Below are 23,688 nucleotides of genomic sequence, written 5' to 3'. Positions count from 1 at the left end.
GATATTCCAAAAATCGCCCGTGGATAAGCACGGTGTGGCTTTTGTGCCCGGGCGCCTTGGAGCTGCTGTTTTGTCACACTGACAACATTTTTTCTAAAAGGCTGAGGAAGCTCAGAAGGCCCCCCCAAATGCGGCACCATATATCTCCTGCTATTACGCCCAGGCTAAGAGGAGAGGGTTGAAATGACAATGAAATATAGCTCTGACTCAGAGGCAGAAAAGGAACAGAGTCTAAAGAGGGATGTCTGAGCCTCCTCAGGAGCCTGCAGGGACTGTGCGCCAAATCAGAGACAGATGCACGGCGGTCCTGGACAGCATAACCCATGCACTACACTGCAAGTGCACAGGTGAGGAGAAGAAGATATGTGGCTTCAGACAGGAGAATCCTCAGAGAGCAGCCTTTGCTGATATTAGTCTAAAAGAACAAGGAGAAATTAGAGCCCTGCAGGAGGAGGAGGGGGGGAGGGAGGAAGGGGGCAAACTCGGCAAGGCCCTCTGCATCATTAAGTTGTCAAGTGGACGGGAGGCCCCCGAAATATGACTTGGAGTTATTGCTGGGGCTGCGGCTGATGATATAAGAATTACAGTACATGGATCATAGCTGGATCGATAGGCAGACAAAGTCATTATGGAGGGGCTAGAGTTCAATGCCTCCCCGGGGCTACGAGAGGGAGGCAGAGGGCTTTTATTTATCATGGCGGCACGCACAACACACAGGTGGCGGCGCGGTCATAGTTTGCTTGTTGCTCTTATTTCCAAAGCTATCTGTTCCAGCTGCATTGATCGTTCCAGTCAGCCCTGCTCACAAAGCACAGAAATGAACCTCCCCATCTCCACTCCTATTGCATCCTGTGAAAGCTGCTCATGCACGCACGCGCGCACGTGTGTGTGTGTGTTTACAGGTGAGCCAACACATCAGTCAGCTGCGTACGTTTATCCTTCTTCGCTCCCTCTTTCTTCACTGCGGAGGGAAGCAGAGGGATGGGGAGCACAGACAGGGCAGCATCGATCGTCACTGCGCTGAGAGAAATTAGGCATGAAATTAAAGCTCCCATCAAAGGCCGGGGCCAAACGCTGTCACCTGATCCAGCACTATTTATACTCTGGAGAGGATGATGATGTCTTCATCATGCTAGTGATAACAGGACAAACACGAAAGAGAGAGAGAGAGGAAGGGAGGGAGGGGAGAAGAAAGAAAATCTCTGCCCTCTATCCGCAGTGCCACTGACCTGTCATCATTTATACTGCCAGGGCCCAAGTGCAAGGTTAGCACCACCCTGAGCCCCCATAAATCACAGCCCTGCTGGACGGAGAAAGGCCGGGGGTCGAGCCAAGCTCTGCTGATGAGAGAGTATTTATAGATCAGGAAGGTTGGGGCAGAGAGAAAATGGGCTCGTGTCTATGAGGCTTGTGGGGAATAAAAAAATGCAGATTTAGAGAAAATTGTGTCTAAATGCAACGAGATTGAATTTTACACCTGATGGCAAGTGTTGATGCGGCATATTAGCTCTCCTGCAGTGATTTAAGTTCAAATATATCAGAGGTAAAACATAATAATAATAATAAATGAACAGTAGGGGGCGTCTATTGACCAGACCACCGCTCGCGTGCGTCTCATCCGCCTTCTCACCTCCAGAAACAACTCAAAAATGAGACCCAATGAGAAGGTCGGAGCCTATAAATCATAAATGAACAGAGTGATTCTCTTCCACAGCCTTGCAGGACAGAAGTGCAGCTCCTGCATCATTGCTCTGAGATGCATGCAAAGGCCTTGTTGGAAGACCGCTAGGTGGCGCTCTTTCTCTAATCTCTGCAGCAGCAATGAACAGGAATGAACCAAAAGACAGCTCTTAGAAATGCTCTGTGATATGTGCAGTTATCAAAAGAGTTTAAATTATAGTGTGACAAATCAGAATAGAATATAAATATGTTTTTTATTTAAGTGCTGGACCTTGTTGGAAGAAATTATCATTCATGACCTGTTGGACAATTCCAAATCCAGCATTAAATAAATAATTATTGACATTAAATTATTCATTTCTATATGTTAAGGGCGCTTACACTCATATTCTATTTTGATCGAATTATTTTCTTGTCTATGAATTTGCTATTTTATTTTAAATACATACACTCACAGTTTGTGTGCATTAGCGCGCAGCATTGATGCTGCATTTAAAGTGGGCAATTTTTCTGTTTAGCTCTTTCTTCTGGTTTTAAAAGCACAAAGCTGAGAAGAAAAAAAAAAAAGAAGATGGCCAAACACAGGTCCCCTGTCTCTCATTAGAGTCTCCCACCCCAACGGAGCACCTCGGGACATGAAGGTCAGAGCAGCAGATAGGAGGGGTGTTTGATCGATAAGCACCACCCTCCTCCAGCCTCACTGACAGCTTCTGTCAAGTACCCAGCAGGGCTGGTATCAAATGGATCAATCCTTCACCCTTCCTGCCCTCCCCCGCTCCCCCTGCTTTAAAGGAGAACTGTCACTAACTGCCACTGTCACATACCAGTCAGGTGCTTTCAGCGCACTGATAATGTGCCCGAGAATCTCACCAGGACCGTTATCCCGACTGTAAGTGTGTGAGCAGAGCTGTCGAGAGTCAGGCATTAGGCGATGGTGCTCTATCTGTGTGACCTTCCAGGCCTGATCGCTCACGCCAAGCGAGGCAGAGCAGAGCGCGTTGTGATTCATGGAGCAGAATTCAACTGGCCTTAAAATCAGAAGCGAACCCTGCAAGAAATCCTCATATCTGTGGAATGAAAACTCACTGGATGAGATGAGTTATGATCCTGGAAACCTACACTTTCTTCTCTCTCTCTTTTTTTTTTTTTGCTTTTTCCAGAGGCTCCTTGTTAAAAGAGACCTGCTGCTTTGTGCATTTCAGCAGAGGAGAGGTGCTCCTCGGTGACCCACATCACAGATGTTGAGGGTGGAGGAGTCCTGTGAGTGAAGTCTGAGAAACCTCTGTTTGTGTGTCCTACAGCCGCCATAGGACCCACATTCTTCTGCGCTTAAAGCACTGATGACTGTATCCTTAGACGCGGAAAAGCGGACTCGGCCGGTGCGTGTTTGGAGACGGAGGGGGTTTAAAGGGGCGACAAGGAGATAGTGCCGCTGATTGACATGTGAAGAGCAGCTAAAAAAAAAAGAAAAAAGAAATGCGGCACTTTGGAATGTAACAATCTCCAGCGTCCCACGTTGCTCCGTGTCTGACAGTGAATTGTTAAAAGCATTCCTGGCAGTTGTGGTGAGGGTGAAAGGAGGGTGAATGGAGACGCTTTGGCACTAAAAGGGGGTTTGTTTACCACACTCGCAGGCCCGGTGGTGCACTGGCAACGCACACGGAGGTGAACCACATCAGATTTGAGCGGCAATTTTTAGTTTCTCTTACTGAGTGGGGTTCTTTTTTTCTCATCAGGTTAAAGCTCATTAGGGATTTTACTGAGGACAGGGGTTCAAAAGAGAGTTGGTGGTCCCTGAGCTCCACTACCCCCCCCCCCCCCACACACACACACACACACACACACACACAAACACACACCGCCCGACCATCCAAAACCCACCCAAAGAGTCTGGTGGTGGGGGTCGCACTGTGAGACGCAGAGGTCGTTTTAGAGCAGAAGGTAATATCGACCACACGGCAGCGGCGAAAAAGACCTGCGCCTACGAGGTCTAACTGGTCCCACTGGTTGGAGACCACAGAGGGTTGTGGAGGATCAAAGAAGAACAGGGAGAGCAGGATAAAGAAGGAGGGGAGGAAGAGAGGTAGAAGATACAGGAAGGAAAGTCCAGAGAGAGACGGGAAGGTCAGAGGAGATCAAAGACGAGTATCAGGTAAATGGAAAAGACAGAATGTTGTAGGAAGGGACGATAAGGAAGAAGGTAAAGACATAAAAAACAGGAGAAAAGCAGAGGGATGGTAGATTCTTCTGTGACTAGATAGATAGATAGATAGATAGATAGATAGATAGATAGATAGATAGATAGATAGATAGATAGATAGATAGATATAGATAGATAGATAGATAGATAGATAGATAGATAGATAGATAGATAGATAGATAGATAGATAGATAGATAGATAGATAGATAGATAGATAGATAATATAATGCAAACATGTCAAATCTAAAATGAGGGAAGGTGATTTTTCTTTTACTTTTTCCCAGGATGAAAAGGTCCGTCTGGTCTTTCCCAGCCTGTCCTCTGTGTCTCTGCCAAGCTGGAATGTCCAACATTACACCTCCAAAAATAAACAGAAGTCATTCCAATTAAATGCTGCTGTTTATTCAGAACGTTGGTCCCTGGAACAAAATCATCAGTAAGAAACGTCGATATACACCATCGCTGTTAAAGACACCTGTCCTATGGCTGTCTAGACCACAGTAATAACATATAGAAATTCCTAGAGTGACTGGCATTCCCATTTGGTGTAAATTGAGCTGCTGTGTGCTTGCCTGCACAAGATTCCTGGTTTACAAGTGAAGTAAAGGTGTCACATTTTTTTAAAAAAATCCAATCTGAAACTCATTATTTATGCTAATATATATGAAAATGTGGGTTCATCAGCCAAGCTAAAGGAATCTAGAGTTGTGAGAGGGGCTATACCCTCTGCAGGCCCTGCAACAGTCGTGTAATAGCAACAGTCCAGATGTACAGAATATATGTTTTACAGATGTGAAAGGGTTTATTGTATTGATGTGCTATGAATCTGTCAAATATCAAGTAAATGTAAGCCATTACCACATCTTCTAAATGCAGAAGAACTTGAAATGGTGTAAAACCTGGTTTCTCAGCCATTTGTGCGGGGCCTTTATGGGGTCCCTGCTCCCCAGCCAGTTAAAATAACAATGCAGCTGGATAGCCGCGGCGCCTCAGGAGTCAGCCAGGCACAAAAATCAGCGATTGCAAAGCGGCGCAACGCGCGTTTAGACACTTTAAAGTCAGGTTAAGCTAAATCTGCAGGCTGCCGTTTCCCATTCAGTGTTTCCCCCCCCTTGATTCACCTTTTGGTGACAGTTACTGGAAAGGAAAGCGCCCCGTAGGCATCCCGCTGCCGCAGAGCCGCAGAATGATTGATTGGCTCAGCATGGGAGGATTTAGGAGACGGAGACGGCGGCGTTGCTACTAAAAATGCTACGCTCGATCTTAGGGGTTAGCAAAGTTCTTGTCGATGGAAGTTTTACATTTTCAGATGGGACAGTTGAAAGTGTATCAAAGGTGAAGTCCTGAGGGAGACGGGGGAGAGCGCCCAGTGGATCCTCTGGTCTCTGCAGGCACAGCATGGTAAAATAATTAAGCTTTTGAAGGTGAACTAAACAAACACGACAGCGCTCTCTTCTTCTACTCCCCGCTGGACTCCTCGTCCCTGCTTTTTAACTCTGCTACCTGCCTCAGTTTGCCCGGTTCCATAACCGCCCGCCCGCCCACACCTTTGCCTCTTTCTACATCCTGCTGTTTTCTTTCCTTCTTGTTAAACATTTTATAAATTTATCTCCTTAAAGGTTCTCCTGGGGACGGGAGAAGGAGGAGGAGAGAGGAGTCAGGTAATTCTCATTCCAGTTTTTTACATCTTCTCAAGTTGGCTTGAAACTGACTGGGTGGGACGAGCTGCTGGAATACTTAACTGGTAATCCTAAATATGATACCATTAAAGTCCTGTTTCTTAAGTGGCCTTTAAAATACTTGACAATAACGCAGTGGAAAATGCGTAATCAGATTCTTGTCGGCGTTCCTCTGCTGACGACAGGATGGAAATTTCAGCAAACCTGTTTTATTAGTGTCTCCTGGATTCCTGCTATTAATTCATTACAACATAGTTTAATCTGCTGCAGTTTTCCTGTGTCGAACCATTTATTAAATCATTCCCGCCCACATTGATAGGAGGTTCCAGACCAGCCAGCGAAGTCAAGTCTGTGGACTTGATCATCTTAATTCCCGCACAAACGTTGACACACCCTGAACATGTAAGATCGAAATCAGCCTCAAAACTACGTCGCACGCATCTTCGCTCGCGTCCCAGCAAGCCAAACCCTGTCCGAGCCAAGAAATCCCTTCAGCCAACGTGCGGAAAAGAGGTCAGAAGTCGGATACGCAGCCTGAAATTAAGAAATCCCCCCCCCCCAAAAAAGAAAGGCGCTACTGCTGCAACACCCGCGAGAACGTTATGGAGCATCAACAACGGGTGATACAATTATACCTCACCTCTTGGAGGAGCATGAGGGCGGTGATCTCACCCCAGCACTGATGCTGATGATGCACGAGGGACATTACGTTCGCCTCTAATCCTCCAACCCCTTGTTTTTAAAGGGGCTGCAGCAGAACTACATCAGGCCGAAGATAAGAAGAAACATTCAGAAAAATCATCTTTTGGAGCTGCAGCTCACTCATTTTGATTCAGGAAGAATGAAGGATTGACGCATGCAGATGCTTGGATTAAACAATATTATTTCTGAATAATAAATATTCCGTCGGGGTTCTGATACTCATACAGATGCCGAACAAAAGGCTGGTCAGCAGGTCAATGCCCAAGAAAAACCGGGCTGTTGAAGTCCCTTCACACACAGCTGGTATTCCCTTTCTTTCTTTCTCTTTCTCCGTCTCTCTCCGTGTGTGTGTGTGTGTGTGTGTTAGCTCAGGTGGGTGGTGGAGGCATGTACTCTGTTGAGTGCTTTATGTTATTCGATATGACAGCTAAACAGATGAACCGACGGCTCCATTTTTCTCAAGGCGCTGCTCCTGGTGCCTGTAAAGTGTCACGGCAGGCTGCAACAGGCTGCCACACCCCGCTTTAACCGCCAAAACGCCGCCTCGCTATCTGAGATCACATCGCAGGGCAGAGTTATGGCGGTAAAAGGGGGGGTTCGTATCGAACGAGCCCCCCTGTGAAAAGCGACGGCAGGAAAAAGAAAAGTTGGAGCAAAACTTTCTGGGATCATGAGCGGGGGGGGGTATAGAGCGAGGGGAGCTAACAAAGGTCGAATGAGAGAGATGGAGAAAATAAAGTAAGATTCCCTGAGGGTCTTTGAATTTCCTTTCTTACGCTGCTGTGTTTTCCACGGCCCTCTCACTCCCAGGTCCACACAGATGTTTCAGGGCTGGGGGCTTCTTTCTCCAGAGCCCAGATGAAAGAGCCGCCCTAAGCAGCCCTGCAGGTAGGCCTGTTAAAGCCATTGCTCTGGCTGTCCACTACCCCAACCCATGAAATAAAAAAAGGCAGAGCCGGAGAAGCAGTGAGCACAGCGGAGGGGGGGGGGAATCTGGAAACGGGAACTGAAAGAAGGAGGAAGGAACAAAACATACAGATGACATACGAAGGAAAGACATTGATGCCAGAGAGGGAGTAACGGAAAAGGGAGGGGAGGCTACTTGACCCCCCCAATACAAGAAATCATGTCTGCTTTATTGACTTTTGAAACCGTTTTCAATGCTACTTCCTATGTGTTTACAAGACAGTAAATCAAGCACCCTTCAGGATGGGGGGGGGTCACAAGGAGAACCATCCAAGTGGCTGGAACAGAGGACCTCTGACGGAGGGACACTTTAGCAGTTTGCTACCTCACGGCCACAAACCTTGCCCCTCCGACGGGGACGTCGGCGTGGGCCTGAGTGATGAAACGGAGGCTGAGGGACAGAACTGAGCTGCTACTGTGTTAAAGTACTTGTTAAAGCCTTCTGCAGAGCCTCCTATAATGTCACTACACCACTCTGAGCCTTTATGCAGAACACATTTGGGTCCCCTTAATGATTTCTACACACCAGGGTCATTCCCAGACAGTCATTTCATCCAGTTAAAAACTCATTCGTCCCCCCCCCCGCTCAAACACCTCCGACGTCATTTGGTGGCGAAAGCTTTGAGCCGACTTTCCAAATTCTCTCACAGTAGCTCTTTTCCCAGGCCTGGCTTCCTGACACCAAATTCACCGCCGGGTGATCGAGCTACGTTGGGCGATGCCCCCTCCCCCGCTTATAATCGCACTTATAATAGCGAAAAAATTCCGAGGATTTTTTTTTTTTCTTTTTCAGTCAAGCGAACGATTGTTGGCTTGATTGAACTCAACTGAAGTGAGAGAAGCCAATAGTTTGTACAACTGTTGCACGTTTTTATCGCCAGGTTGTCTGGGCCTACGAAACCCCTCTGACCCCTTCCCGGGCCCGGGTCCAGCAGCATGGGACTGGTTCTGGCACGTTAGAACTTATACCATGATATAATACGCTGAAAAAGAACCTTTAAATAATGGCCATTTCAACAAGGCTCAAGGACACCAGGGAAGGATTTAGCTGGTGATTCTAAAAAATAAATAGATGCTCACTCTTCTTTAAGGTAAATATGAGTGTGTCCTGTGGTCGCGGGCACCTTATGTGGTTTGCGGTGTTGTTAAAACGTGTAATTAATAGCATAATTACAAGTGGATAACTGAGAAGGTTCTTTTCTAATAAAACGCTGAGGTTTATGAGGTGACCGACATATTCGTCATGTCTCTCGATCTCCCTCCCTGACTGTTTTTCCTCTTTGTCCCTGGCTTCTTCCTTTCCACAGCTGCTGTCTTATACAAGAGTAGGTATTTTTACGTCTCGCGTTAACTCGGGCAAATAGTCCCTTTCATTGGTTGTCTACTCCGAGGCCTTTTCAGACATTCAGTCACTCCTCTAACAATAACTAAAGAGCATCTTTGCCAAAAGGCTTCCCTGTGGAGTCTGATTGCTGTTTCTGCACCTAATCTGCTGATACCAGGACCTTGGCTTTACTTTGGAAGCAGGGACCCAAATGAGAAAAGCAGCACTGGGAGACCAGGAGAAAAGGCAAAGGAATCAAGATCTGGGGGCAAATCTTGGACGACCGTCAAATGTTCTCAAGCTCATTAAGAGGCAAGAAAAGCTGGACACCAGAGGGTTGCAGGAGTGAGGCAGCAGACAGCTCGGTATGTAAAAAATGAGAATAAAAAATGATGGCTTTTGATGGAGTCTCTGAGAAAGCTTTCATGTGCGGTCTGGAGAATTTTAGCGAAACCTTTGTGACAGGTCGTCTTAACTGACTGTCATTCACATCTGCAGAAACAGAGGAGTTCATAAATTGGAAGTAGCTGTTGTAAAGCCCAGCCGACGAGCGGACTGCATATTACCGATACAACTGTTCTCAGTCAAATATTACCCCCCCCCTCCCCCCTCCAAAAAAAAAGCAGGTTGTGTAAAAGTTACATGTGAAGATGGATGACAGCAGAGCTCCCATCACAAAAGCCAAAACATTTAATTCATTTCTCGGAGACTGGCTGCTGCAGGGCTCGTAAATCTTGTGTTTCGAATGATAAAATCTTCAATTTCACTAATAGTATTTTGCCGCAGACAAGCAAACTGACTTGAAATGTGAGTGCATGCAGCGTTCAGGGGTCCACACTAGTGCTGCTCTGTATTAAAACAGATCACCTTTGCTGCCTTTAGATGTATCATCCGTAGCACTCTGGCAGGTCTTTACCCCGCTGGATGAATCCTTACAGACCCACTTTTAGTATTAAAACAAGGGGACAGAGTCTGGCACATGACAGTTAGGTCTGCTATGCATTTATTAGCATCTCCTGTTAATTACAAACGATGGACCCGACAGAGCAATCAATGCACAAAGCTAGAGAACTTTGCTCCTTGTCCAGGGCCTAATTGAAAGAATCCATTTAGTGTGAGCTCTCATTTGTGTCTTGTGTGCGTGCAGCCCCAAATCCTCTAACACTCCATAATTAGCACACCATAACTCTTTTCTTTAACAGACACAAAGTGAGGCTGTAAAAACGCCACATTGTGGATTTAAGAGCAACTGTGGGAGACAAACTCTTGGCTGTGCTGTTCTGTGAACACCACCAAGTAATGACAGGAAACCAACATGCGTATTTGTTGGAGGACATTTGTAAAGAAGTCGAGCAGATGATCACTAAAGTCTTTGGTCGCTTGTCGGTCAAATTAGCCAAACTGGAAAAGAACTGGGACCAGTCCATGGTGTATTCCTGCCTCTGGGATGGCTGGTGTATTATTGCAGCTCCTGTGACCATGAAAGCTTCACAGAAAGGGGATGAGAGGAGTGTTGCTAGGCCAGATTTGTTGATTATTCCAAAAAACAAGGAGAAATATTTGGATCTTGGCCGTTTGGGACAATTATCACTGAAAAAGTCTTTTCCTTGCCAGGGCCTCAGCGGGGTCATGGTCTGGTCTCGCCTGTCTCGAGGCCGCAACGGCTGTAAACAGGGAGGGAAGCTGCTGACTGTCATGCAGAGGAGCAGCAACGAAGTGCTTCCCAGCGTCTGAAACTCAGCCGTCTGCAGAGGTAATGTTGAGAGATATATGAGCAGTTTACTCAACAGAAGTGATTCATCGATCCAAACGAAGGAAACAGACGCATCTTGATTTAATGGAGCTTCGCCGAGCAGAAGGTTCAGACATGAAGACATTCATGTCCACGAAGAGGCAACAGAAACATCACGTCTGTCAATCCGCAGCGCTCATAACGAGCCCGAGTGATGATGCGACGGGACCGCGATGAGACCGTCAGCCCGCGGAACTTTAATAACAAAAAAAGAAGGAGAAATGTCGCAGTTCTGAAATGATGAGTGTTCTTTACTTTGAGGTATGCGCTGCTACACACCAGTCAGTCATCTGGAGGACTCTTATTCTCAATCACATTTTCCTGAAACCACTTGCGACTGTGCTAATCTGGGAGTTCAGAAAGTCAGACCGGTGCTTTTGAGGAGTTATTCCGCGGCCTCCATAAAAATCAAATCTCTTTAATGCATGTGGATTTCATATTTGGATGGGCAATCGTCGCTCCGTTGGGGTCAAAATATTAAAGTACAAAGCTGAATTGTTCCAGGTGGCAAAAGCTCTCTGCTGCGGCGTCCCTCTGGAGCTAATAAGGCAGGTCTATTTTCACTCTTTAAATCCCCTGCACCAGCTGAAGTGACTGATTTACAGCTCAGATATGGACCCGACTCGTAATTATACATATATATATTGTACTTTGGTGCAGCTGCTCTGTTTGAGGAGGCCTTTCGTTTCCCAGGCTGTTCACTACAGGCCTCCATTCTGTAACACCTAAAATATGAAAATCTGTTTGGGCTCATTACAACTATAAAAGCCCAAACTGGTGAATTGATATTTAAGCACTTTTAAATTAAGTGTATTAAGAGGGTGAAGTCCAAGGAGGTCTATGTTTCCATATAGGTTTATTTGCAATTTTTTTTTTTTAATTGCTGTGCTTTTGCTCCATTCTAGTCGCAGGGCAAAAGAGGAAATAGGAAGTTTTAGGTAAGACCCAGAACCTTTATGTTACGTGCAAACTGCTTGAATGGGAGCCTTTTTTTTTTTTTATAAAATAGACATTAATCGTTGTTGTGCTGGCCTGTCGTGATGCATTTGATGGTCATGTTTCTTTGGAGATGGAACTTAAACTATAGCACGTCTGTGTATGTTGTGGTCATGTCATAAGTTCAAGTCAGCTTAGCCTTTACTGTATAAGCAGTTTCCTAATAGCTCATTTTTAGAAAAAACATTATTTTAAATTGTGAATTAGATACATTCTTGATGTTGGACACACAGGAGCACCGTTAAGCTTCTTGGACAAAAACAATTTTACTTTTAAAGTGACTTAAGTTGACCTCTAAAACCTGATCTAATATCTACACTCACATTTAATACTAGTTTTATCATAAAATCCCAAAACCAAAAGTAAAATTTTAGCCCCTGAAGGATTCTGGAGATGCGACTTTTTGATGGATTTCAAATGTCCGTGATCAATAATCTCAGATGTTTGTGTCTGACAGCCAAAGTTCGAAGTGCCCCGTTTAACATAGGGCCCTTTCCCTGCCTGGGGGCCACTGAGGGCCACCCTGTCGCCCTGTTGTCACAATGAATAATTACTGTACAACTGCACGATGCGTGACGCCGTGCTGGGAAAGCTGCAGACTGGGACCAAGGAAAAAGCAGGACTGTGAGAAGTTATGGAAGAATGATGGTGAGCAAGAGAGCATTTGTATCCAAGTCAAAGACTTTCCGTTTTATGTGAAAACCATTCTGTGTCGCGCGTTCACATGGAATACATATTACTTACATATGTAGGATGAAAAAGCACATCAGGCTCCGTCCTGTGGGACCACCAAACTACCTCAAACCTGCAGTCAGGGAATAAGTTAATGTAACTGTAGATTTTCACAAGTACATACCAAGGATCCCCCCTCCTCCCTCCTTTAAGTTATAAAAAAACAAGGCAAGTGCACTCTGATCTAACACGGATTAAAACCAGCAACATCCTGGCCTGTGTCAACCAGATTCATGTGAGTGATTGCAAAGAAAAGGAAACTTAAGCTGTCGCCTGATATTGTGGCAGTCCAGAACACGGACCTGCTGCTACGCTTTCATATTTGATCTTCATGTGGTTTAAATCCATTCACTGCACTTGCTGGCGGACGCCGCGTTGATGGAGCTGTCAGCAAACGGACGCAGGCGAAGTGTTTAAGTATTCCGTTTCAAATTGGCTCCGGCTTAAAAGCTCCGCCTGCTTTCGCGGAGGATATTGACTTTCCCGCAAGTTAAAGCATTTAAATGTAGAGGAAGACAGATGCTGTTGGCTACGAGGGCTGGAGACGACCGCAAGAAACACACGTGGGAGGAAGCTGGACGTTAGACTTTAACTGGACGCGCATCTTTTAGACGGACGCGCGCAGCTTCGCCTTGTTTTGGTAATTAAAAAACGCAATTTTTCGGGGGGCGCACGTCTCTCCTGCTGCGCAAAGAATTGTGCGTAAAACCACCACTTCCCCCCCAAAAAATACTTTAAATTGAAAAGCCTCTACTTTGTGAGTGTTTGACGGAAATAAGCGTTTGATGGAGACACCGGCGACATCTGCGACGGACTTAGAATTTTAATTTTTAACTTTTGGACAGTTAAAAAAAAAAAAAACCGAGTGCATCCCATAACTGCACTGGATCCTGTTTGTTTTGGAGTTCCTTGTGATCACGCTCGTCGCCTTTCAATGTGGAACGAGAAGGATAAACCCGAAGTGAAATCTCAACTGGAGAAGTTTATTTCCGCGGTCTCCCGGCAGTAAACAGTGGAATATTCATGAAGCAGTATTTGAATTATTACAAGATGAGGCTGAGAACATCGAGGTTGGGGTATCTGTGAGTAAAGACCTCTATTTATTTATGCAGAACAATACGGAACGGAAGAGCAGTTTTAAGTGTTCCTGTTTCTTGCTGTTTCAGGTTAATACATTTCACTGCGCTGTGTTTTTACGCACAGGTAAGTCGCAATTTAACTTGAACATAAAACACACTGATGCCTCATAAATACAAGTGGACACGTTCTTTGCCTCCTGCGTGCGCGTCTCTGCAACCGGCTGCATTAAGAATATAAAAAAAACACAACATTTTATTATGAGCGCGTTTGGCAACGTTTCAAACATCTTGAAAAGAGGTCCGATCCGGCCGAAAAAGTGATTGTTAAAACACATGTGGACGGAGGGCGGCTGCGATGAGAAAAGAAGTCAGGAAGGGGTGAAAGTTCATCAGTGGTAAAAACAACCAATCAGAGGGGAATCGTCATTCCCGAGGGTCCCTGAAAGCATCTCCAAAAAATACTCTCGATTGTGTCCAAATACAGGGGAGAAGGTGAGACAGGATGATCCCAGTTAAACCTGATGAATGACATAATGAACTGTGGGCCCGGGCCCTCGCCGCGGCGCCCAGCAGTTAACATTTTTCAGTCTTCCCCGGGTACAAGATTAAAACGCAATTTCATGCGCCGTGACATGTGTTTCCTATTGTCCGACAGAACACCGCACAGTCTCCGCCGAATTTCAAGCACCATGTCACAGAGCAGAGCCGACTGTCGGACAGAATGAGCCGCAGGTTGACCCGAACCTACCAGCTGTACAGCCGAACCAGCGGGAAACACGTCCAGGTCCTGGCCAACAAGAGGGTGAACGCAAACGGCGACGACGGAGCCGTGTATGGTGAGAACCACGAAGTGAACCGCTGCAGTTTGCATTAAAATGTCTTAATTAAGTAAAGCGTCCCGACAGGAAGCAGCGGGTCAATTAATTAAAACGAGAAACGCGCAACATATCGCGAGAGTTGTGCTGTATCGCGCACATTTTAGAAATAAAACGTATGAAAAGCGTAACTTACATGTAATGGTCACCGAGTGAACTTATATAGCCTACGGCAGGAGGCCTTTTCAATTTAAACATTATTAATTTTTTGATAAATAGTAAAGTTTGGTTTCTTAAGCTGATAAAGGGACACGTACACACACACAAAACCAGGAAATTATTTTTATTATAATTATTATATACTATATTATATAGTATATTATATTACTAAAAGCCCGGAAGTTTCAAATGGCATAAATATTTTTCGGTAAAACTTGCAGAAGCACTAAAAATGTATGTAATATGTGGCATCAGGGTTGCCGTCCACAAAAAACAAACAACAACACACACACACACAAAAAAAAACTGTCTTCCCCAAACTTCAAGAAGTAACTTTTTTGCCACTATGCTGCAGGAAAGAAAACAGGCTTTTGGTGGGTCTGCTTCCTTTTGGAAGCTCACTTTATGAGGAATTTTCACTGCATTACAACTCAATGCATGACTCAATTTATAAGGAGCGGTGAAGTCAGCAACTTCGCTTTACACCTTCGCCTGCCTTGACGGCGGCTGCGTGCCCTTTTGTCTTTTAAAATTCTTAACCGACACACACATACACACAAAGCCATTTAGAGAGGTGGAGCGAGTCAGTCATGCATGCATCAGCTGCACATATACACCCATAAGTGGGTGTCACTCTTGTAAGTGGCCCAAATCTGACCGCTGCTCTGTGTGTGTGGCTGCGTCCCTGAGCGCAGGAGTCTTCCTCTGCTTTATCCTCGGCCCAACTCGCATCACAGCGCACAAGTTACAGACTCACAACAGCAATCTTAACATGCAAAACACGATGGTGATGGCGGTTGTCGAAGGTGGATACAGTATCAGTGAACGCAGCAATTATGCAATCACTAATCCATTTTACTGCAGCTTTCCTGAATAAGTTGCGCAACAGTCTGCTCGTCTGCATCGCGTTAGCTCGTTATCTGAAATCTTTTTCTGTCTATACAGCTAAACTGGAGGTGGAGACAGACTCGTTTGGAAGCCGCATTCGTATTAAAGGTGTGAAAACAGGATACTACATATGTATGAACAAGAGGGGAAAGCTGATCGGAAAGGTAAGCTGGATTTCAGAGTAATTTTTTTTACCGAAGTCCTCTGAAAATAGAGTCAGTTCCTGTCCCTCCTAGAAACTATTCGAAAAAGCTTGAACTCTCTCCCCCCACCCTCTTTCTTCATTTTCTTTCTAAAAGCGGAAAGGCCGTGGCAAAGACTGCATCTTCACTGAGATTGTTCTAGAAAACAACTACACGGCGCTGCAGAATGCCAAGTACGAGGGCTGGTACATGGCTTTCACACGGAAGGGCCGGCCCAAAAAGGCCTCCAAAACCAAGCAGCACCAGAGGGAGGCCCACTTCATGAAGCGCCTACCCAGGGGGCACTTGCTTAGCGAGAGGAGGCCATTTGATGTGCTTCCTCTCGCCGTCCCAGTGCACTCTTTAAACAAGCGGACTAAATTGCCCCATCAGCAGCGCTCAGCGCCCCGCTGAAGGGTAAAACCGCCCAAGCAAAACTGTGGACTTATGAAAAACCACTACCGGAGGAAGAAAGCAGAAGCGTCCCGGGGCACCTAACTCTCGTAGTCATTTGCCCGTACACTTTTTGCCTCTTTTTGTTGGACTCCGTCTATTTCTTTGTACTGGATTGTATGTAAACCTTGACTTTCTAATCTGCTAGTTATTCTCACTTCACACAGAAAGAAAGACTGATTTTTAGTTATTAAATCAGGGGGTCAAGGAAAGAACGGAGGAGTTGAGTGTTGACAAGTTTTGGAACCCCTGTTGAGGGCTTAGTCCCTTCACCCCCCCCCCCCCCAAAAAAAAAAGGAATGTTAATTGAGTATGATGAACCTATAGATGTGGCAGCTATCTGAGTCTCAGTTGACGTTTTGTCCCATTAGGAGGTCAATTTGGAGAAGATTAACATTTTCTTTCTAAATATAAAAATATATATTATTGTACAAATGTAAATGATGTCAAATGATCCAACTATTTATTGTAGAGTGTATATTAAACAACTAAAAATATATATCTTCACACGCTGCTTGGCTTCACACTTGCGAGGTTGTTTCAGCGAGGGAAGGAAGCATATGTTGCTCCCAAAACGGTGTTTTTCTTTTTCAAGCTGGAGACCCAGATAACTGAGGGGCAATATCTGTGACAGGCTACTGAATTCAATGTGCTCAGCAAGTGAGACTTGGTGCTGAATGGCCTGAGCTATGCGTTAAAAGCGATGAGGTCAGCCCACCATTTTGGCCCAAACAAAGGTTACCACCATGTAGTTGCATTTCTCACGATCGAACACCGTAACCCTCTGATCAAATGGGCCCTTTGTGAAAGCTCATATAAAAGGGCATGTTATACAATAGTGGGTTCGAATAATAACACGAGGAGGGGTCAGTTATCAAAAAGAAGCCAGTCACACAGGGAGGGGTAAGGGGAGGCTGGGGGGCGGGGGGGCATCAGAGACTGTGTGGCAAAATGTGGCATCGTCTGAAAGAGGGGGAATGGCTGGGAAGAGGCATTCGGGATGAAAGGGAGGCAGAAAAGAAGCCCTCTTCCCAGAGGCAGCTGAGCATGACCGTCAGAGGCCAAGCGACTGGGGAGGAAGAAGACCGGGAGCAGGGGCTCTCACAGGGCATGAGCTGGATGTTCAATTCATGGCTCAACAGGAATTCAACTAAACGTCAACACCTACATTGAATAATCAGGATTTCCAAAATTGCCCCGAGCCCGCAGCCTGAGTCCTTGTGCACGTGTCGGGGGGGAAAAAAGAAAAATCTAAACTTCTAAACATAAAATATTAAGTGATGATTGCAAGGTCAAAAAAATAAACATACCAGAGGAGACATTTGTTTTTTCTGTTTCATAAAAATTCCGAGGTAAAATTTAAAAAAAGTAATTTTGAAAAAAAATAGGTAGTTTTGTTTTCAGTGTCGGAGTATTTCTGTTTTTGCATAATGGCCTCTGATAAACTAGATATCTAGAAACATCAGGAAAGACGGAGGGGAAAAACGGGAAAAGTAACATGAGCTTAATCACCAAGCTTCAGTAACGACTGTCAGGGTGGCCTATTACATACGTGCACGCTACATGAGGGTATTCAGTTCACACAAATGGGACCGGCTGGTGAGTGACCCCGGAGCGAGCATGCATGAGGCATTGTGTCCTTTGAGTGTTTTACAAGGACATCGGTGCGTGGAGGGTGGCAGGTTATGTGACCCCTGTTAAAATGACTCCCTTGTAGGTTCGAGAACGCGGACGCTCTTGTGATCACACGCGAGGTTTTGAAATTAGATTTTATTGAATACGTTGATCAACACAAATTAATTACAAAAGCCATTAAGTAAAATTAGAAGACCGTGGATTAGAAATTGCAGTCTTTTAAATGGTATGTGACTATGTGCAAAGAAAAGGAAATAGTATGGCTCTGATTTATATGCAACACCAAACGTTTCTCTTGTTCCCACAGTCAGAATTCACTGAGTTTTGCAGTCAACATCTCCTTCACAGGGTCCTTTTATTTTCTTCAGCTCCTTCAGTAGCTCCTGTTCAAGGATTAAGATCTCCTTGGGTTTCTTATACTGGAAAGTAAATACAAGATCATGAACAGAATGAAACACGAAGAAACGCCTCAATATACAAAGTTAATGTTTTTTTTAAGTACAGATGATTGGGTTTTCCCCCCAGTTATTTAGGTAGCTTAACAAGTCTCTGGGCCCCTGAACATTATGGTTCACAGCTCTAATAATAAACCTTTAACATTTACGTTTATACTGAAAATAAATGCAGTTTCATATATTTTACACTCAATGTTGGGACTTACGCTGACAATTAAAGTGTTGTTGGCATGAGTGAAGCTGAGTGCCGAGCAGTCAAGTGGCAGTTGACACCGATCCAAGTCAACTATGCTGAACTTCTTATAATACCTTCAGTGAGAAGCCAGGGAAAGGATATAAGTTTATGACGCCAACTAAGCAGACAAATGGACTGTAAACAGTGCCACCTATAGGACACCCGTAACAAATGCATGCAACACGTGCTAAACAAAAGGTGAAAGAGATGTTAGTTTTCTTTTACATCCTTACTTTTTGTTTGTGGTTTTAATGACGATACACCTCTCAGATGGCTCCACAGAGACATTAAAGACATCTTTGGAGAAGGGAAGGTTGCGGATTCTCCACTGAAAACTTGCCTTTGTGTCTTTGCGCATAAATATGGGCTGAGGCAAAAACAACTCAAGTTTATTTTACAAGCATATAATCTAAACGTAATCATTAATATATGTTTAAAGGAAATGCAATGGTTGAGATTTTTAGGAGGAAACTCACATTAGAGCAGTTCTCCTTGATCACCTCAGAGCTCGTGGAAGCATCAGGGCCTGCAATGGGCTCACCAACCTCGACCTGCCATGGACCAACAGCTCCAAGCGCATTTTTATGTCTCCACCTTCTGCCTGAAAAACATATTAGATATAACTCCACCAGAAATCCATCATGTCCACTCCAAAACATTTGCAGCTTACCAACAAGCTCGTCTGTTTCCAGGTCATATTCTTCTGCCATTTCTTTTCCATCTGTAAAAAGGTAGTGTATCTTCCTTTTTCCTGGGGATTGAATTAAATACAGACTTTTTATTAAACGCACACAAACTGTACAAAAATTCACAGGATCCTTCAATAGTAAGCAGCCCTAATTTCGAATTCACGTGAGCTTCCAGATGTAAATTATAAGCAGCGAATACTCAAGCAATAATCAGTATTGCTAACGGGTTGTGTCTCAGAGATAAGAAGAAATGCCAACAATCCAGAAATCGACATAAACAAGAAAAACCAAACTTATCTAAGTTGTGGTATCTTCAGTTCGTCTTACCTGCCAGCCACAAGGGTAGCTCGCCAGCTAATAAGCTACTAGTCTGAGATAGAGGAATATTCACCAACAATAAAGCCGGTAATTCCTACAAATGTATTCATTTGATTAATAAAGAAACTCACCATCGTTTAACAAAGCTGTCTTCTTTGATGATTTTAATACATCGCTCCAGCTTTGTACAGCCATGTTTCCAAAAATGTTTCTTTTGCTCAGCACTTCCGGATAGCAGGTAACTATAGTAACCGACGTAGTTTACTTATGTATTTAAAAATGAAAATACATTTAGTATAACAAAAAAAGGATTAAGTCACTATATAAATCCAAGCAAGAATAAAACTCTATATAGAAACGGGCTATAATTATTATTTATTTTAATTCAAGAAGAAGTGACCCGGAAGTGAAAGATACGTGATCTGTTTTGATTGTCGATGGTTCAATTTCAGCAGGGGTAAGAGCTAAACTATTATATCTCCTTGTTTTCTTTGCTTCAGACTAATAGCAATATTTTTTTTTATTGCGACGGCACCTTGAATTCTAATGGAAAGTAGAGCACGACTTTTAATTGGATTTATAAATAAGCAGACATAAGCTAAATATAGCTAGCCATAGCTACACCTAGTTATGGTTAGCTTTTAAACCTTGGCTATTTTGCCTGAATAAGAACTATTATCTCCGCACAATGTAAGATGAGACAGTTTTGTTGCTGAAGCAAGAACAGTTTAGTTGCTCATTTATAAATAGACGTTTGTTAATTTGAAACGTCCTCGGACCAAACCCTAGGCCGGTACTGCACTTTTGTTGATCAAAGATTCAATTATACGACTTTTTATATATAGATATATATTGATTTTGGTTTAATTTATTATTCATTATGCTTAATATTACGGTCATTGTGTGAGTATAGTTGAGGCTATTATAACAATTATTGACAGACAGTTGTGTTGGTTTCTGTAACATTTTTCTTGATGTTGTAGGCTTTTGATGCCCCCCTATAAGGGACAAGATGGACCCCCATCATGGGATTATGAAAGCCTTTCCCAAAGTTAAAAGAGCCAAGGTTTTACAGGGGAAGGATCCACCGCCAGCAAAGAGAAAGCCTGAAGAATGTGATGTTACAGGTTGTTACCAGTAGTGCAAAAGAAAACAGAACTTTGAATTGTTGATTTGACGTTAAATATTGTACACACACACGGGCACACAAATATCTTACAGCACTTATTTGTTCATTGTAGTTTTTTGTTTGTTTGGGGGTTTTTCTTACCAGGAAATACATTTGCTGGTGTCACAGCATATGTCCTGGCTGCTGGAATTGGAAATGCTAGACACCAAATCTTTCAACGACAAATCAAGCAGAACGGAGGACAAACAGAGAATGCACTCTGTCCCGGCATCACTCATGTTGTTGTAGATGACAACATGGACGTGGACAGGGCTGTGCGTCTACTGAAAGTGCCCTGTGTGCCCCCTGGAGTCCATCTGGTGAAATGCACATGGCTGAGCATGTGTATTAGTGAGAAGAAGCTGTTGGACGTTGGCAGATACAGCCTCCTTTCACCCATGAGGTCAATAACCTAGACAACATGAATGATTTTCTCAGAAATCTCCTGTTTCTTCCAAATTTGAAATAGTATTTTGGTGACAAGCTGTTTTGTCCATTTAGGGAATCTGAAACGGGCCGTGAAGATGTTCCATGTGAGAAAGCTTCAGCAGAAAACACACTGGAAACAGCATCTGACCGGCCTGACCAGGTCACGCAAGAGGAACCAATAAATGTGGTATAGCACCATTCTATGCCTTAAATGGGTCAGAACAATACATCTGCCTTTTGCTTTGTTTTTACTTGTTGCTAAAGATTCATATTCTATTTTATTTGTAGACAGAACCAGAATCCAAAGCAGTTCAAGGAGAAGAAGACTTAGTCTCTCAGAACGACCTGGAAGCTCTGATGTCTGGCCAACACCCAAAAGAGAAAACCACTGTCTCCAACCATGGGCCTGATCTGGAAGCTGCTGCACAGCAAGTGGTCCCCGGGAAGTGGGTCTGTGCCCAGTCCTCCCAGTCCAAAAGCAACAACTTCAACAAACACATCACAGACAAACTAGAAGTACTGGCTAAGGCCTACACACACCAAGGGGACAAGTGGAGGGCGCTGGGCTACTCCAAAGCTGTCAACGCCTTAAAGAGTCACCACAAGCCTGTGACATCATATCAGGTAGTCAACTATATCTTCAATCATCACAAGCGTCTTTAATTTACACTGTCGGGAAAAGAACCAGTGATGAATGATCAGACACTTTGTCCTTGATCATTAAAAAAAAAAAAAAAAAAAGCACCAAACTCCTATTTGATCCTTTAATCTTTAGGCCCGTTGGTTTTCTTTCCACTGGAGGTCAGGAATGGGGGAATAAATCAACATACATACACCAATATTATTGGGTATCCTCTTTAAATCCAAAACATATTCAACTGTTTTAGGAGGCTTGTCAGATCCCAGGGATCGGGAAGCGCATGGCTGATAAAATCGACGAGATCATGGAGAGCGGTCATCTGCGGAAGCTTGATCACATCGGGGAGGCCGTGCCAGTGTTGGAGCTCTTTACCAACATCTGGGGGGCTGGAGCCAAAACAGCACAACTGTGGTACCAGCAGGTAAATCTCACCATTAGCACTGAAAATATTTCTCTAAGAAATAATCCGGCACGTCTCAATGTCTTCAAGGGATTCCGCACTTTGGAGGACATCCGCACTAAGGCCCACCTGAGCAGCACGCAGAAAATAGGGCTGAAGCACTACGATGACTTTTTAGACCGCATGCCCAGAGAGGAAGCAGCAGCCATCGAGAAAGTGGTAAAGTGTCTTTTAAAGCAACGCTTTTTGAAAAGAGGGCTGAATAAATGAAGACAACACTTCCCACACCCCCAGGAATGAAATACTCCTGTTGAAGATCTTTTTTGGTTACGTTGTGGAAGCTTTTAGGGCTCTGGCAGTACTTCTCCCGAACTTGCCCTGATGTGCTAGCGTGTCTTCTGCTATCTTCTCCAAGCTTTCGACTCTAGAACAACAACAAGGGACAAAACCTTCCAACAGATACAACCTACCACAGGTGGAAAAGGCTTCTAAAAAAATGCAAAGCTATCTAAGAGTCTCGTAGAGGTGAGCCTAAAGGTCTTAGGCCACCAGACTTGAAAAACCAGTCCTAATTCCACCTTCTGTCTTGCTCTATTTGCAAAAATGTAGATCAAACCGATTCACAATCGTTGCTTCCCAACTGGATATGTTTATATCCCAGAAGAGGCCGTGGTGACAGATACGTGTTCCTTCTGTTTCTGGAGATGTAGATAAATGTACATAAGTGGGCTGAGTTTGGTCGTGAGTTAGCGTCTGGCAGATGACATCAATTCTGAAGCAAATGGCCCCAAACTATCAAAAAAAGGTTGAATTTCCCCTTCCTGCTGATAATGGCAGAACCATTCTGTATTCTCTCAATGATAAACATCCCAAAGGGGAATAATAACTCTTGAATGTTGCATCATGGTATGTCGGAGAGATACCCCTTCATGCCAGAACACTGAACTCAACACCTGTTGTTTTCATATTGTACCGGTATTACATTAATGACGTTTTCCCTCTGGTGGCGAGGAAGTGCACATGAGATAGACGAGTAAAGCATCTGTCGTCCCGCGGGGCTGTCAAAATTATATACGATGCTTTAGCGAAGGCTTTTGTCCTGTTTTTGGCTGGAAAAAAAGAAATTTCTGCGAATGCTAATGGACGATATCCGCTGTTGTACGCAGGTGAGGGATGCTGCTCTGGCTGTGGACCCACACCTGGTGGCCATGGCGTGCGGCTCCTACCGTCGAGGAAAGGCCACGTGTGGGGATGTCGACGTACTCATATCTCATCCTGATGGCAGGTCCCACAAGGGTGTTTTCACCAAAGTCTTACAGAGTCTCCACGACAGCGGTAAGCCACCCGGTTGATTCACGACATTCGTTTTTTCTACTTCTGACGTCTCTGCTCTCCGTGTCTCAGGATTTCTGACGGACGACCTGGTGAGCCACGAGGAGAATGGAGAGCAGAAGAAGTACCTGGGCGTGTGCCGTTTGCCGGGGCCCGGCCAGCGCCACCGCAGGCTGGACGTCATCGTGGTGCCGTACAACGAGTTCGCCTGCGCCCTGATGTATTTCACCGGGTCGGCGCACTTCAACCGCTCTATGAGAGCCCTGGCGAAGACAAAAAGCATGAGTTTATCAGAGCACTCGCTCAATAAAAATGTGGTGCGCAAGGGCAGCGTGAAGGTGTTCGGAGGCGCCCCGCTAGCGACGCTGACAGAGAGGGATGTTTTTAACCTTTTAGGTGTACCGTACCGGCAGCCAAATGAAAGAGACTGGTGATGGAGCGTCTTGTTGCTTCAGCTCCTTTTTAATCACACTAAAGCCATTTTCAAAGATGATTGTGGAGGATCACGTGGCGGCCTGTTGAACTTGAACGGTTAGGTTGTGAAATTTTTAAAAGATCATACGCTCAATAAATGTCTGTCTAAAAGAGCAAAGGTTTATTGGAAGCTTTAAACGCACGCGTCATGCCTACAGGCCTGTCATATATATAAAATTTACTAATTTCCAGTTAATTATCCCGC

The 23,688-nt window shown here is 44.6% G+C and overlaps 3 protein-coding genes and 1 long non-coding RNA gene across 4 annotated transcripts; 2 read left to right on the top strand and 2 right to left on the bottom strand.

The window, feature by feature from the left end:
• Nucleotides 1-9,532: 9,532 nt before the first annotated feature.
• LOC130527858 (uncharacterized) lies at nt 9,533-14,033 on the bottom strand. The gene is made up of 3 exons (XR_008951140.1): nt 13,900-14,033; nt 12,085-12,145; nt 9,533-10,297 (listed from the first exon to the last, which is right to left on the bottom strand). It is a non-coding gene; the product is annotated as an uncharacterized LOC130527858 (long non-coding RNA).
• fgf8b (fibroblast growth factor 8b) lies at nt 12,194-16,207 on the top strand. The gene is made up of 5 exons (XM_057036642.1): nt 12,194-13,154; nt 13,239-13,275; nt 13,807-13,987; nt 15,131-15,237; nt 15,373-16,207. Exons 1-5 carry the CDS (start codon nt 13,096-13,098, stop codon nt 15,667-15,669), a joined length of 681 nt encoding a protein of 226 aa, XP_056892622.1. The 5' UTR covers nt 12,194-13,095; the 3' UTR covers nt 15,670-16,207.
• A 1,256-nt stretch (nt 16,208-17,463) lies between these two features.
• dpcd (deleted in primary ciliary dyskinesia homolog (mouse)) lies at nt 17,464-19,325 on the bottom strand. Its single transcript, XM_057034947.1, has 6 exons — nt 19,172-19,325; nt 18,704-18,784; nt 18,510-18,634; nt 18,267-18,400; nt 18,005-18,107; nt 17,464-17,762 (listed from the first exon to the last, which is right to left on the bottom strand). The coding sequence occupies exons 1-6, from the start codon at nt 19,233-19,235 to the stop codon at nt 17,658-17,660; spliced, it is 612 nt and encodes a 203-aa protein (XP_056890927.1). The 5' UTR covers nt 19,236-19,325; the 3' UTR covers nt 17,464-17,657.
• poll (polymerase (DNA directed), lambda) lies at nt 19,278-23,601 on the top strand. The gene is made up of 9 exons (XM_057034939.1): nt 19,278-19,497; nt 20,024-20,167; nt 20,314-20,611; nt 20,710-20,824; nt 20,926-21,261; nt 21,525-21,698; nt 21,768-21,896; nt 22,844-23,012; nt 23,082-23,601. Exons 2-9 carry the CDS (start codon nt 20,053-20,055, stop codon nt 23,441-23,443), a joined length of 1,698 nt encoding a protein of 565 aa, XP_056890919.1. The 5' UTR covers nt 19,278-19,497; nt 20,024-20,052; the 3' UTR covers nt 23,444-23,601.
• The last annotated feature ends 87 nt before the right edge of the window (nt 23,602-23,688 follow it).

Source organism: Takifugu flavidus, chromosome 6, assembly GCF_003711565.1.
Source record: "Takifugu flavidus isolate HTHZ2018 chromosome 6, ASM371156v2, whole genome shotgun sequence".
In the NCBI taxonomy this organism is placed as follows: Eukaryota; Metazoa; Chordata; class Actinopteri; order Tetraodontiformes; family Tetraodontidae; genus Takifugu; species Takifugu flavidus.
Note: the sequence above shows the minus strand (reverse complement) of the source record. Positions and strands in the feature narration are given on the sequence as shown.

What these genes read in the sequence shown, in the direction of transcription:
- fgf8b (XM_057036642.1), top strand. Translation starts at nt 13,096, where the DNA reads ATGAAGCAGTATTTGAATTATTACAAGATGAGGCTGAGAACATCGAGG. An exon ending in CGCTGTGTTTTTACGCACAG is followed by an intron (nt 13,276 to 13,806) that starts GTAAGTCGCAAT and finishes ATTGTCCGACAG; the next exon opens with AACACCGCACAGTCTCCGCC. An exon ending in CGACGACGGAGCCGTGTATG is followed by an intron (nt 13,988 to 15,130) that starts GTGAGAACCACG and finishes CTGTCTATACAG; the next exon opens with CTAAACTGGAGGTGGAGACA.
- dpcd (XM_057034947.1), bottom strand. Translation starts at nt 19,235, where the DNA reads ATGGCTGTACAAAGCTGGAGCGATGTATTAAAATCATCAAAGAAGACA. An exon ending in GGAAACAGACGAGCTTGTTG is followed by an intron (nt 18,635 to 18,703) that starts GTAAGCTGCAAA and finishes TATGTTTTTCAG; the next exon opens with GCAGAAGGTGGAGACATAAA. An exon ending in ACAACACTTTAATTGTCAGC is followed by an intron (nt 17,763 to 18,004) that starts GTAAGTCCCAAC and finishes TTTACTTTCCAG; the next exon opens with TATAAGAAACCCAAGGAGAT.
- poll (XM_057034939.1), top strand. Translation starts at nt 20,053, where the DNA reads ATGGACCCCCATCATGGGATTATGAAAGCCTTTCCCAAAGTTAAAAGA. An exon ending in AAGAGGAACCAATAAATGTG is followed by an intron (nt 20,825 to 20,925) that starts GTATAGCACCAT and finishes TTTTATTTGTAG; the next exon opens with ACAGAACCAGAATCCAAAGC. An exon ending in CACAACTGTGGTACCAGCAG is followed by an intron (nt 21,699 to 21,767) that starts GTAAATCTCACC and finishes AATGTCTTCAAG; the next exon opens with GGATTCCGCACTTTGGAGGA.